We start from the raw sequence: 14,624 nt of genomic DNA, 5'->3' as shown, positions 1-14,624 counted from the left end.
TTCAAGATCACCGCAGACGGTGAGTGTAGCCATGAAATTAAAAGATGCTCGCTCCTTGGGAGGAAAGCTATGGCAAACCTAGACAGCATAGTAAGAAGCAGAGACATCACCTTGCCGACAAAGGTCCGTATAATCAAAGCTATGGTTTTCCCAGTAGCAACGTATGGCTGTGAGAGGTGGACTATAAGGAAGGCTGAGCGCCGAAGAACTGATGCCTTTGAACTGTGGTGCTGGAGAAGACTCTTGAGAGTCCCCTGGACTGCAAGGAGGTCAAATCAGTCAATCCTAAAGGAAATCCACCCTGACTGCTCATTGGAAGGACAGATACTGAAGCTGAAGCTGAAATATTTTGGCCACCTAATGCGAAGGGAAAACTCCCTGGAAAAGACCTTGATGCTGGGAAAGATCGAAGGCAAAAGAAGAAGGGGACGGCAGAGGATGAGATGGCTAGATAGCATCACCGATGCAATGAATATGAACTTGAGCACGCTCCGGGAGAGAGCAGAGGACAGGAAGGCCTGGCGTGCTGTGGTCCATGGGGTCATGAAGAGTCGGACACGACTGAACAACAAACAGCTGAAGCTCTCAGGGTGACGTACATAATAAAATCAAAAACAATCCGAACCAGAAGTTCTCTGGTGCATAAGGAACATATGCTATAACCCCTAATTAATGCCAGTAATTTGTTCAAGTAATGGCAATGATTGTACCATGTACTTCTACTTTATACTTTTATCATAGCGTAACACATTTTTCTAGTATATCCTGCTGAAGCATTTGTTCTGAGGTTTTGTTTAAAAAACAAAAACAAACTCAAATCCTTTAATTATCTGTTTTAATGCTTTTTCTCAATGTTTTGCTACAGAATGTGGGATGTGGGGATTAAAGCAGGATGTGGGAGAGCGGTGTCTTGTTTTATGTTCTGTAGGGGGTTCATTTCCCTTAGCCTCTGGAGTTGGGAACTGTTTAATTGTTTCTTTAACTTGTGTCAGGGGCACAGTTAGAAAGGTAGCTTTATTTATTATTTGTAAAAATGAATTAACTTTAACATTAAGTATGTTTAGAATAGGTTAAGGCCAAGACAAACGAAGACTATGTACTTCTGCTGAGTTATCACAAGGGGGCAGAAAAGATCCAGTGTTGACTTAGCCTTGTCTTTCATGAAGAATACGAACGCTTAGTTTGACATTGTATAATAATGGTATGTAATTTTACACACACTCGCACATTATCTAACAGTATATAGTGTAATGCTGAGTGTTAAAGCATGCTACAACAAAAGTATCTAAGTCAAACTTAATTGTAGCACTCATGCTTTGCCATAAATACGTCTTAATGCAGAATGAATTGTTTTATTATCACTAATCGAATTTTTAATTCATACTACCTTTCACAGAGGCAAGGATGGCTGCCACTGAGGGTAGGATTTGATGGCTTTGTACATACTTGATATGTCACATTTAAATTTACTGGATCTTTGGTACTCAACTTTTCTGCTACCAATTATTATTTATAAAGTGTCATTAACTTATATGACACTGTAGAAAGTTTTGCAAGCAAAAACAAAACAAAAGACAGGGCTTGGCCTCCAAGGAACTTACAGTCCAAATGTCAATAGTGGGAAAGACACCCAAGAGAGGGAGGCGAAAAAGAGAGCAACGCGAGTAAACAACAGATGTGAACAAATGCAGATATCACTATTGAGGCTTGGTTACTGCTATGATTATAGTTGAAGGTGAGGATTAAGGGCTTAAGCCAAAGGGTTCGCAGAAAAGGTGAGCACTGAAATGGGATCTGGATGAGGATAGAAGTGGTGCTTGGTGTGAAGGTTCAGGGAGGAAGTCCCGATCATAAGACAGGTAGCAAGAAAGAATGAGCAAGATCATTTAAGGCTGCAATGGTGAGTAAATCACATCGAACTGATTGGGGCTTAGTTCTGAGTAGACTTCTCTAGGATTGCAGGTTAAGTGACAGGAGACCTTTGGGCAGTCTAGGACAATAGAATTGCAAGAGACGAAGTTGAGGGCTGGGACATTTCCGGATATAAGGGCAGGAAAATAGGGTTCGGCAAACCTGTGGAGAGAGCTTTGAAGGTAAGGATAAATTTTAATAGGAAAAGGTTAATAGAAAAAGAAGATGGAATGTGGGTTCCACCATCTTTTTACCATGTTCCCATGTGGAAACTATTGGGATGGGGGACAGATCCATGTATCTAGTATTGTGTATCGGGCCACGGAAAATGCCATCAAACTGCATTTGAGTTGTATCTGTGCTGGGCTGCTGCAACACATCTTTGCCCTGCTCATTTTCTTCAGACTTCAATAGTTTAAAGCTGTTTTTGCTTGCTGAAATTTAAAGCCTATGAGGTAATGACACAGACAGCTCTTTTCAATACCAGGCAGGGCTAAGAGCTTTATTCCCAAATAATTGGCATGTAAAAAGTGACATGTGCAGTATGGTGACTTGAATGGAATAAATAGAAGTTGAGTTAAATATGCAGCATATTAAATTATTTATGTTTAATCTTCAGTAATGCTTAATACATTGTTAACTTGGAACCATGTTGACAGGAGGGCATTAATTGCACCAGTGCAAGGTATCATATCATCTGAACATATTCTTTGGAGACCTTCATTTTAATATCTCATTTGTACAGTGCAGGCTTCTTCTGGGGTCCTTCTCAAATTTTGACAAACCATCTTTTTGCTCTATTCAGGGAAACCGTCTTTTTATTAAAGGCTCCCAAGTCTAGCTGTCTCAAAAGCAACTTGCTGCTTGAAGAGATGAAATGTGAAAGCTATTACCCATTTGCTGAACTACAAAGCAATCTGCACTTTGTTATGAGCTAACACAGTCCTAACACATATAGTGGAGAGATCTCTGCTTATTCATCCTTCAACGTTCTGGATCTATGTACTGCATTTACTGTAATGGTATGGCCTAAGGGGTGTGATACCAGAGTATACAGCAGCAAATTGTAAAGCTGTTCCTAGACCATGTAACTTCAAGCTGCAGGGATGGGATCCTATATCTGAAAGCTCCCCCATGTGGAAAAAACTACTTCTAGAGCTTGGTGTCAAGAACATGAGCCTAGTCCTCTCCAAGATATACTAATTTTGTATTGGCAGAGAGGACTCTTCCCCCCCCCCCTTTGTGGGATTGCATTTGTGGGAAGTGACACAGTCCAGAAACAGCATTACCCCTTGACTCTGCTGAAGATAAAAACTGGCCCTTAAATCAGTGAAATCAGAAGAAACCTAAATATAAGTCATTTAATATGCTCACATTACAGCAATTTCATTAATTAACTTCGATTTTTTAAAAATGTGCAAACTGCTTGTTGGTCAGTTTCTCACTTGTTGACCAGAACTCTGGAAGCTAGGAGTAGGTTTGCTGCTTAGTGAGCAGCTGGGGAGAATACTGCCTTAGCTCTGCAAGGAGAGGCTGAACTGGATGTGACACAGGAGTAGATCCATGATCACTATCTCCCACTGTGGATTTTTGTTTTATTTTACTCTAAAGAAGGTGTGTGGGACTTAATTGATTTGATCACAGAAGCAGCAATGAAGGGGTGCTTTATTAATTCATTTAGGGCGCAATCCTAACTAGATAGGTGGCCGCCTCCGACCTCGGAGGCGACCGCCTATCCAAAGCAAGGCAGGAGAGGCACGGGGGGGATCGTTCCCTCCACGCTTCTCCTGCCTTGCTATTTTTCTCTAGACAGCAGTTTTCAGCTGTCTAGCAGTGGGGGGGGGGCGCGAACAGGGGAGGAAGCTGCTGTATGACACGTAGGATGTGTCGTACGTGGAGCTCTGCTCTCCCCACCCCAGAACATCCCTTTTCAGTGGCTCCGTGAGCCTCTTCCGAGTACGGAGTCTAGGGCTTCTCCATGCTGCCTCTGAGGCAGCGCGAACGAGGGGGGAGGTCAGTTTTCCAGGAACTGACCTCGGAACCTGCACTCCAGGGTCGGTTCCCGGAAATGAACATATCTTATGGACCTCTAGACAGTGGCTAGCGGCCAAAGGACTGCTCCCTAATTTCCTATATTTACATCCTGTAGAACTCAAGACAGCCTACAAAACATTCCCAGACAGTTTCCCATCCAGTCACTGACCAGACTCAGTTCTGCTTAGTTTCAGCAAGGTTGCTGCATCAGGTGCCTTTCGATCATGCCAGTATCTGTGCCAGTCTTTTCCCCTGTGGAGCTAGTAGCTTCAGGTTTGGGTGGGGGATTTAAATCATAATGGTGTAGGAGGAAAGGGTTAAACGCTTTCCCCAGTACCACTGCCCTGATCAAATTAACACCCCCATGCTGCTGCTTTGAAGTAAACAAAACAATGGCGGATCCTGATTGCCGGTCTGACCTCCCACATTGCATCTAGTTCAGAGAAATATCTCTGAAAAGGCCAAGGGCCTTATCCTGCCCCAAGTGGCCATGGCCGCTTTTGTCGAGCTGCATTTGTATTGCTTTCTTTGCTGTTCTTTTGGATTTATTTTGAACAGCACCTTCTTCTCTTTCCTGCAGGTTAGGCCAAAGACCCTGATTCCTGACAGCCTCCCTGTTTCTCCATGCAGAGACCAACCTTCCAAACAACCTCCTACTTTCCAAAAGGCAACTGTAGTCAGCATCAAAAACCCCACTCCCGCCCTTCCTACTGCCAATAATACTGTTAGCCATGTACAGACGCCCAACGGCCAGTCACAAAGTATTACCGATTCCACGGCTATTGCATCACCCGTGAGCAGCACCGGTGTGGCCTATGCCATCATCTCCACATCCCCCAACAATGCAGCACCTATCAGCACCGGTGCTGCTGTCTCCGTGGTCAGTGACAGCATTACAGTGCAGCCACTCCTCATCAGTGCTGACAGCAAGGTAGGTTTCATTAGTGAACCGCACCTCTTATCACAAGTTTAGAATGGGAAACTGTGTGGAATTTTTTCCTGTAATAAAAATTCAGGAAGCTGCGAGAACTCTGGAGGAAACACATGGAAAACGCTAGTTATTTATTTATGTACTCATGAGTGGGAGGGAATAATGCTTTGTGGGGATCTCATGTTGTATACTATGTTGTCACTGACATAAATGGAGATGGGTGATGATAGAAACATCAAGGGGGATGACAGAAAAATCAGAGACACATTAGAATTCTACAGCTGAAATATCAGCTAATTAATTCAAACCTCTATGTGACATTCATAGAATCATAGAATAGTAGGGTTGGAAGGGGCCTTCAAGACCATCAACTCCAACCCCCTGTTCAATGCAGGAATCCAAGTCAGAGCATCGCTGACAGATGGCTGTCTAGCCTCGTCTTGAATGCCTCCAGTGTGGGAGAGCCCACCACCTCCCTGGGTAATTGGTTCCATTGTCGTATTGCTCTGACAGTCAGGAAGTTTTTCCTGATGTTCAGCCGGAATCTGGCTTCCTGTAACTTGAGCCCATTATTCTGTGTCCTGCATTCTGGGATGATCGAGAAGAGATCCTGGCCTTCCTCTCTGTGACAGCCTTTCAAGTACTTGAAGAGCGCTATCATATCTTCCCTCAGTCTTCGTCACTTTCTGCTGTTTTTGGGACATTGTTGCCCTTTAGGATTGCCAGGTCATAATGCTGCAGCAATAGTAGAAAGCACAGCTGTACTAGGGTCTAGACCAGCCTTTCCCAACCTGGTGCCCTCTAGATGTTTTGGATGTCAACTCCCATCAGCCTGAGCCAGGATGGCCAAAACCCAGTAGAATGCTGGGAATTGTAGTCTAAAACATCTGGAGGGATGTCTAGAGTCTAGACTTCAAACTTAGCCATCCCTACCCCTGACCAGTCTCCCTAGCACTCCAGTCTCGCTCCTCAATAGTGGGACCCATAATCCGGCCTCATCACCAGATCTTAATTCTCAGACAGGTTAAGGTGAGAGGTGGCATACACTCATATATCCTGGACTCAGGCTGCTTAAGGAGTAATGGTTAGAACCAGCAACTTGAATTTGGCCTGGAAACAAAGTAGGTACCCATGGAGTTCTCATAAAAGTGTAATAATCTCATGGTGTATGGCCCCAGAAAACAACTGGGCCATTATATTCTGGACTAGCTGAATTTTCTGAGTTTTCTTCGAGGGCAGCTCCATGAAGTGCACAGTACAGTAGTCAAGTCAAGAAGTTACCAGAGCAAAGATGTCCTTATCAATAAAGAGATGCTACTGGTATACCAGCCAAAGCTAATGAAACAAACTCCTGGACATAGCAACCAGCTGAACATCCAGAAGTAAGGCTCTGAACCATATCTTTCATGAAGAATGCGCCCACATAGAGATGAGGTGTCTTCGTCACTTCATGGACTCCACAGCATTCAACCATAAGTCATTCCATTGCAACTGGACTAAGGATTTATTTTTTTTTCACCCTCATCTAGTCCACTGCTGACTCTTGACAGGTACTGAAGGACTTAAAACGGCTCCACCAGTGAAATGACAGAGACAAATAGAGCTGAATGTTGTCTGCTGACACTTTGCCCATAACTTTAGATTATCTCTCCTAGCAATTTTATGTAGATTGTGAGGGGAGGAAGGGGGTTGACCAAACTCCCTGCAGTGTAGGCAGGGACCAAACAATTACTAAGGCAGGCTGCCGCCACCCATTACATCCACCTCAGCCTGAAGACTCTCAGACTTTACTGGACACCCCTAGGGCTCAGAAAGAGAATCTAAACTGACACCCTCTATTTCAAGCCCTAGGCCTGAAATTTTAAACAGTAGCAAGTAACCAAGCAGAAGATTTAGTACAAAGGCTTACTTGGAAGGAAGCACACGCAACTCTTGAGGTAGAGATTAGATTTATTTACACAGGGTAAGAGGGAAAAGGAATAAAAAGGCATACAAGAATGGGAGGAACCTTTGAAAACAATACCTCAGGCAGCAAATAACAAAAGTTACCTACACCTGTCCATACATACCTAAGTAAAGATCTTCACAAAGAACAGGGCCTAAACTGTGGCACTGAGAGTCACAAGAAAAGCAAGACGGAGACAAAAACAAATGAAACCAAAGATGGAAGACAAAAACAAAGACCTGAAAAAGCTCTAACCCCCTTGTTTTATATTCAAGAGCCTTTGACCAATGTGAGGTGAGCCTCCTTAGCCAATCACTAGCCAGCTGAAGAATTTCTTCAGGGTTTTTTTGTGGGGTGGAGTTCTCACAGCAACCCAGCTGAAATCATTCAACTAAGTAGCAAGAGTTTTGCTCTGGCCTTGAAGGGCCTTGAGACTAGAAAAGCATGAGATAACACATGCAGGTGGTTTAACAAGTTTGTGCAAGCCCATCTTCATGAAGTGGAGTTTTACAAGCAGCCAAATTGCAAAAAGAAATTGCATTTCTTGAGATAGATGATAACCATTGATAGGCCAGAAAACCATTATTTCTTCATATTTAGTGTACAAAGTGCTGTTAATTCTTGGGAACTAATAGCCTGTCTCAAACGCCAAGACAAAATTTGCATTCCAGTGTGCTGTTTCTTGTGAATCGGCTCCACTGAACTCATTGCTGAATAAACAGGCAAAGGGTAATGTTGGCACGGGTATTATTTTGGACCACGCCAACAGGACATAGTTCATTGAGAAAGTGGATTTAGAATTTATTTTTACCATTTCTTATTGGAATATTTAATAAATCAATCTGAAGATCCCATTTTTGGCAACATGCATGTTGCAGGGGTAACATATAGACCAACTCTAAGGCATGCCAAGTAATCTCGCTGAAGTCACAAATCAGTCCAAATAAACAGTCTCTGAGAATAATGCCTCTTCTGTTTATAGACTGTATAGAGATTCTGACATAAGGACATCCAGATCTTAATGTGTCTACTGTATGATTATGTTGCCTCTTTGCAAGGAAGTAATTGACACAGTTGCCCTTGAAGCTTCGAGCTCCTCTAGGTTTTTGGGTGGTAGTGCGGAATCTTTTTCACATTGTGAACACCTATTATTTTCATTCATGCAGGTCATCATTATTCAGCCTAAAGTTCAAACTCAAACAGAAAGTAAAGTGGAGATAAAGAAGCCTCCTGAAGAGTCATCTCAGGGACTGCCTGCTACCAAAAAGAAAAAGGAGGAAAACCCAGAGGTTAATAAAATAATCTTATTTTCTTTATAAATGTGATTCATACTTGATATACACAGAGAGAAAAAGTTTAACTATATACAAGATATATTTCTTAGGGTCGGAGGAATTTGCTGATTATTTTACTTTTATTTACAGCTTTTCCAACTGCAGCTTGCTAGTTAACATGTACATAAAATACAGCCAATGAAAACATGATGTTTCCTATCTCCTAGCCATAAGATCATGCATTCTCTCCCTTCTTCCATCCTTCCCTCCCTCCTTCCCAGTCTCTCTTTCCTCCTCTGAGGAGCAAATTTCCATCACCAGCCTTAGCCCTAGTTTACATTTTGCCTTGTGTTACAGCAATATCCTAATGGAGCAATGAGGGTGTCATTTTGATTTTGCCCCTCCAGCCATTAAGTTGGTCACATAAACATGGGAAGCACCAGGGAGAGGTGATGTCCAAACACACCACAAGCAATCAGTTAAATATGTTAGTTTCCACCTACTTTCACTCTACAATGAAGGCTCATGTGAGAAGTGACCTGCAAGGGTGGGACACTGCTCAGATATTGGTAATCTGTTATTTTTTGCAAACCAACTAGATGAATAACATAACTAAAGGTTGTTTGAGGATTGAAACCTGTTATATAAGCTGCATTTCCTGTGCCTGCTAAAATTGTTTTGGTAAGGCCATGCAAATGCAGAAAGTTTATTATTTATTAATTATTAATTATTAATTAATTAATTATATATTAATTATAAAGTATAAATTAATAAAAAATATTAATAAATTTAATAATAAATAATAAGAAGAAAGGGGAGCAGAATGTGCAGATCAATAAAATAATCTTCTTATGCTTTGAATGAAACTATAGGTCAGCCCTATGACAGCTCGCTGGGGACGATGGGGGCTGCAGTCCAACACAACTTGGGGAAGACTGCTATAGATTATGTAGCCAACACAGCTGCATCAAATGTGGCTTTTAAAACTGGATGAAAGTATACTCTGGTTGAGCTGTTATTGATGCTGCTTCAGTTTATCTGCAAGATGTTCTCTAAACCTGAATTTTAGTGTTCACTTCAGGCATAGTCTAAAATTTACATAGCTAATAAACCTGTGCCAAGACACAATTCCTGGAGCAATAAGCTTTAAGAGTTACTCTTAAACAATATTCCTGTAATTTCTTGGAAATTTTTTTTTAAAAAGTAAATGCACCCAGTAAAATGGGACCTAATATTATGAGATAGAAAAGAGTATTTCATTCCTCAAGTTGAATACGTTTAATAGTTATCTTTGGAACAGTGCCCATGAAGAACAAACTTCCACTCATTTTACTTCTCTGTCACTAAAACAAACACTTTATACATAAGGCTTATTCATAAAATTGGAACTGTTACATTTGTTGTCCGAAACCAACAACTTCACCTTCCATTTTTGTTTTGTTTGTTTTTCCATTGGAAAGTAGCTGCAGTAATCACTGTAATAAACTATTCATTGCTTAGCATCTTGGATTGCTCTTCATGCATTTTGTGCGTCTTATGGATTGCAAACTCTATTATTTTACTATTAAAAATACTACTTAGCATTTATGTAAAGCTTTCTGGCTTTTCAGAAGACTTCATTTTTTTAGCCTAGTAATCCTTACATCAGTCTGTAACAATGTAGGCCACCATTGTTATCTGTATATTGTAGAGAACAGTGATTTGCCTGAGGCTACCACTAGGTAAACTTACTAAAGTTTAAGGTAGAAGTGAGACTTGAACCAAGGGCCTCTTAATTCACAATTCACTCTCTTGGTGAATGCACTACAGTTGCTCTTGTTATTTCAAATGTATAAATCCAAAAAAGATGAAAATACAGTAATTACCCTGTATCAGAAATACAGAATTATAAATAATTATTAAATTACAAAATTTCAAAACTTGCATGTTTCAACACCTAATTTTAAACTTCTTTTCAGAATATTACCTTCCTTTCTTACAAGACTATTTGGTTAATTTTCCCAAATAGTAAGCAGTTCTCCAGATTATACCTAGCAACTCCTTGGCAAATGTTAGGCCTCCAACGTCGTTGCTGTTTCTAATGACCAGCATGGGTTGGATTTAGAGCAGTTCTATCAGAAGTGTAAGAAATCTGCTATAGCTTGTTCACATTCCAAAATTCATCTTGCACATTCTTCTATATGATTTCCCCTTGCGTTGATACGCAGCTCTATTCATCTGTCTTTCAAAAAGTCAGCCCCTTGATACGTTCTATTATGTGACTGCGTATCTTAAATTTAAAAATTCATACATCTGGAGCTTTCTTTTCCTGTTATTTCTGTAAACAAAATCACTGATGCAGTGAGTTAAGAGGCTGTTATCTTGGAACTACTGATGATGTACACAAGCCTTTCATTAAAGACATAAGTCATTCAGTCTGTGAAACTAGAAGATTTGCATGGTAATTACACAAATGGTGTAATGCCACTAGGTGACTCTAAACAAACACAGCCAACCTAAATCTCATCTTGTCATAATAATGCTCACCTTCATGCACCTTTCCAAAAGTCAACATTCCCCTCATTTGTAGTATAACTAATCCAACCATTTCTCTCAAATTTAAATTTATATCTTCCCATCTCTAGATATGAGATGTATTTTTCCTCCACATACTTTTTTTTTGTATGGATCACCAATGTCTTGCTTCAATAACCTTTTTTTAAAAACATGTACATCTACTGACCTTGCATGAAATAGTATTCCAAAGTGCTATTAGAAGATACAGTCAGAGGCTAGAAAATATTTTAAGATTCCAGTTTTATTTTTAAACTAAATTTGGTTGCTTTCTGCTTATTAGAGTAGAACTGATGACTTAACAGGAGTGTTAGTTCTGTTGGAAGGACCATATGGTTATCAGGCAGTAGAGACTTAGGGCATAAACATGAGGTCTGCTTCTGTCTCTATTTTTGTATGTGTGCTAAAGAAACAAGTATGTATTATAGCCTTGCCATTGAGTACATAGGCTTTGAGTTAATTTATTTTGTTCTTTGAGTAAGCTTTAGTTGATTAACATGCATTTATGCAATTAGTGTAATTAGAACTAACTGTGTAATTAGTGTAAATGCATGTAACGACAACTAAGACATATAATTACAACATGAAATGTGTTCTTTAAAAAAAACCTTATTGAATTATGCAAAGAGAGATGTACTCTTGATTTTTTCAGGCATTTATTGATACTTTTAGTACAAAACTTGATGCAGAAAAACAGATCAAGTAGGCTGGACTTCTATTTTTAAAAAAAGTAAAAAAAGAAGTAAGGGTGCTTCCGGACGGATGGCTCCTAGCATTTCCAATCAAAATATATTGTGCAGTTATTCCGTCTTTTTTTCCTTAACGGGTTTTCTGTGGCAAGAAAAAAGACTGAAGTAGTGGTGAGGAAACATGGGAGGGTAACAAATGGAAGATGACACCATCTGGATCCCCTGCAAAATTCTGTGAATGACACAGAACACTTGCACAATAAAAGCTTTGTCTGAAAAACTCAAACCTAGAAATAGCTCCTGATATTTGTAGGCATCTCTACACCAGCCTAAAATCCTGCATTTAAAATGGGGCTTTCTGCTTCTGTTTTAAATGCAGATCACAACGGCTCCCTTTTTCACGTACTTCCTTTTCCCCCTCCCCGTCTCCACTCCTTCTCCCAGTATCTGAGTCTTCCATATCTTTCATTGAACTCACTCCTCTTCTTGCCACTTTTCCTCTTTTCACGGAGGGAACTGAAGCGGAACACAACAGGATAATTTGATAGCTCATTATCTGCTATCTATTTAAAAACAGAACAAAGGATCATTGAATGATCACGGCATCATGTAAAGAGCCCGCAAACGTCCGTGATGGAGCAGTCTCAATCGCAGGGTAAAAGCTCCACGTGAAGGAGCCCTGTAGTTTGAAAGCAGAAAGGCAAGTAATGAAGAAACTTCAGTACAGTTTCTGTGGGCTGGAAGACTCTGTGGCAAGAGATAACACAGCATACTCCCAACATTATGCCATTGTTGCTAGTAAACAAGCTATGGAGTTAGTTCTACAATTCCAGGGATTCCTTATTTAATTTGCATTGTGCTCTTCCTCCCAAGGAGCTTGGGATGGCATTTTATCTTCACAGCAGCCCAGTGAGATTATACCAAAGGCAGAACCTGACGTGATAAGAGATAGCCTCATGCCTTTCTCCCTAACACCTGACACTGATGTCACTGAGCACAGATGTCCCCTACTGCACTTCATTGGCCGCCACTTTTGCGCGGCAGGAAACCTCAAGGCATGATGATAGCACGCCACCTCTTTTTTCACTCACTAGATGTTGAGAGGGAGAAAGAGATGTGCGACTGCTTATGATGTCTAATCCCGCCCAAAGGGAGAGGCCACTTCAGATGCTTGTAGAGGATGTTTAGTCCAGCCCTTTCCTAGTTGGTATGACATGTTGCTGGCAATTTATGTCAACATCCAACTAGCACGTATTTCAGCTGCTGTGCTCATGTATATTGCCACTAGGAAGCTGCATCTGTTTCTGGATGCAACCGGGGGTAGTGCTGGTTTAACATCTATATTTTTTTTAATGGGGGGGGCATTCAGAAATGGCACCCCCCAAATCCAGTCTGAAGTAGTGCAGTCCATTCTACTTCCTCATTCTGTTCCATGTGTAGACCAGGCCTTTGCTGTGCAAGCTCACTCACTTCCAAATAAACATGCATAGGACTGGAGTGATAGTTCGGTTTAAATGCCTCTGCTTTTAAATGAAGAAACAGGAAACCCGTGTACAGCATGCCCAAATGCAATAGAAGTGTACATCAGACATTTGCAACAAAAATCACAATATGTCTGAGCATATTTGACTCTGTTTTGACCAACAGAAGAGAAGTGCATACAGATGTTTGTGGTGTCTTATCTTAGGGGATAAGATAAGTATCTTATCCCCTGGCCGCGGTGGCTTAGTGGTTAAGACACTGAACTGCAGACCGGAAGGTCGGCAGGACAGCAGTTCGAGACCCGAGTGCTGCGTGACGGAGTGAGCTTCTGTCTTCAGTCCCAGCTTCTGCCAACCTAGCAGTTCGAAAGCAAGAAATTGCAAGCAGATAAATAGGTACCGCTTCGGCGGGAAAGGTAACAGCGTTCCGTGCACCTCAGTGTTCAGTCATGCTGGCCACATGACCACGGAAGCGTCTTCGGACAGCGCTGGCTCTTCGGCTTAGAAATGGAGCTGAGCACCACACCCTAGAGTCGGACACGACTAGTTGGAGACACCTTTTTATCTTAGGGGAAGTGAGGCCTTCAGTTATTAAGGAGCTTATGTTTTTAGAGTCTTGTTCAAATGGAGGAATTTGTAAAGAACTCTGGCACAGCTAGAATTCTTACAGTGGGAATCAAACAAATTCAGAACTAAAGGATTTTTTTTTCTTCTTCTCTAGAAAATTGCCTTTATGGTAGCATTAGGCCTGGTTACGACTGAATACTTGGAAGGTAAGAATGCTTTTATTACTTCAAAAATATTATCTGTTTTGAGGAAAAATAAAATCTTCACAATTCTAAAGTTAGATCGGAAACCTGGACCCTTAGTAGTAAAATGTTGGGGGATTGATCCACATGAGGTAGAGCTATGCGTGCTTTCTGTCAGCTGACGATCTTGTCCTGGTGTTGGGTAATATAATTTACATTGACTGAAAGGGTTTAAAAACATGCAAGACAGTCCCAGTCCCAATTCTCCTCCTGCACACATACCTCAGCAGCTATTAAACATAAAACCTCAGACATATTAAACAAAAGCATATATTCATTGTATCATGTAGGTTGGCCCTAACCCTTTTCTTTTAACTGTCAATTAAATTTTCTAGAATATGAAATACACAGGAGAACATATCCCTTCAAAAAGCAATCCTACGCAGTGTGGGTTCACCACCTTTGCTGTTGGTTTTCCCCCCTCAGAAATGCTCTAAACTTTATAGCTGCGTTTCATGCCTTGGTGAATGAAAATCTAAAAGCAGATTAAAGAAAGTTTAAGTCACAAGCATCCCTAATCCTTTAATGGCAACATTTTAAAATAGAAGTTACAAAGGGACACAATTTTATGAAGAGACTTGCATAATGCAAAAAATTCAGATGACAGTCGCACAATAGTTTAATTTGTGGGGGTTATTTATGTTGGGGAAATTAAGGAATAACTGAATGCATGAATGGCCAAGTATCAGCAGCAAGCATCCACGTCTCTTCTTCTTTTTCCCCTCACCAGTAGTTTATTAAGATGTCTCATCATCAATAATAATAAATAATAATAGAATCGAAAGAGAAGGCTTATAAGTGAAATTATTTATTTATTTATTTATTTACAATATTTATATACCGCTCCACATCAAATATTTCAGAGTGGTGAACAACAAGATAAAAGAATACCCCCCCCCCAAATCAAACAATTAAAACATTTTAAAAGAACAGATTCTGAACTTAATAAACGGCAGCTGGTCACTCAGGGAAGGCCTCTCGAAATAGCAATGTCTTC

The 14,624-nt window shown here is 40.8% G+C and overlaps 1 protein-coding gene across 1 annotated transcript in view; it reads left to right on the top strand.

Annotated features, from left to right (window-relative positions):
• The window catches only part of PHF21B (PHD finger protein 21B), a 261,421-nt gene that overhangs the window by 224,290 nt on the left and 22,507 nt on the right, over positions 1–14,624 (top strand). The window contains exons 4-6 of the mRNA XM_084811266.1: positions 4,526–4,876; positions 7,988–8,110; positions 13,540–13,591. Coding sequence (XP_084667392.1) covers positions 4,526–4,876; positions 7,988–8,110; positions 13,540–13,591 — 526 coding nt within the window. The remainder of the gene's footprint in view (positions 1–4,525; positions 4,877–7,987; positions 8,111–13,539; positions 13,592–14,624) is intronic.

The sequence above is a fragment of the Heloderma suspectum genome, chromosome 7, assembly GCF_057233095.1.
Source record: "Heloderma suspectum isolate Gila_16-S chromosome 7, 16-S_ref, whole genome shotgun sequence".
Classification (NCBI taxonomy): domain Eukaryota; kingdom Metazoa; phylum Chordata; class Lepidosauria; order Squamata; family Helodermatidae; genus Heloderma; species Heloderma suspectum.
This window is presented reverse-complemented; position numbering and strand designations above follow the sequence as displayed.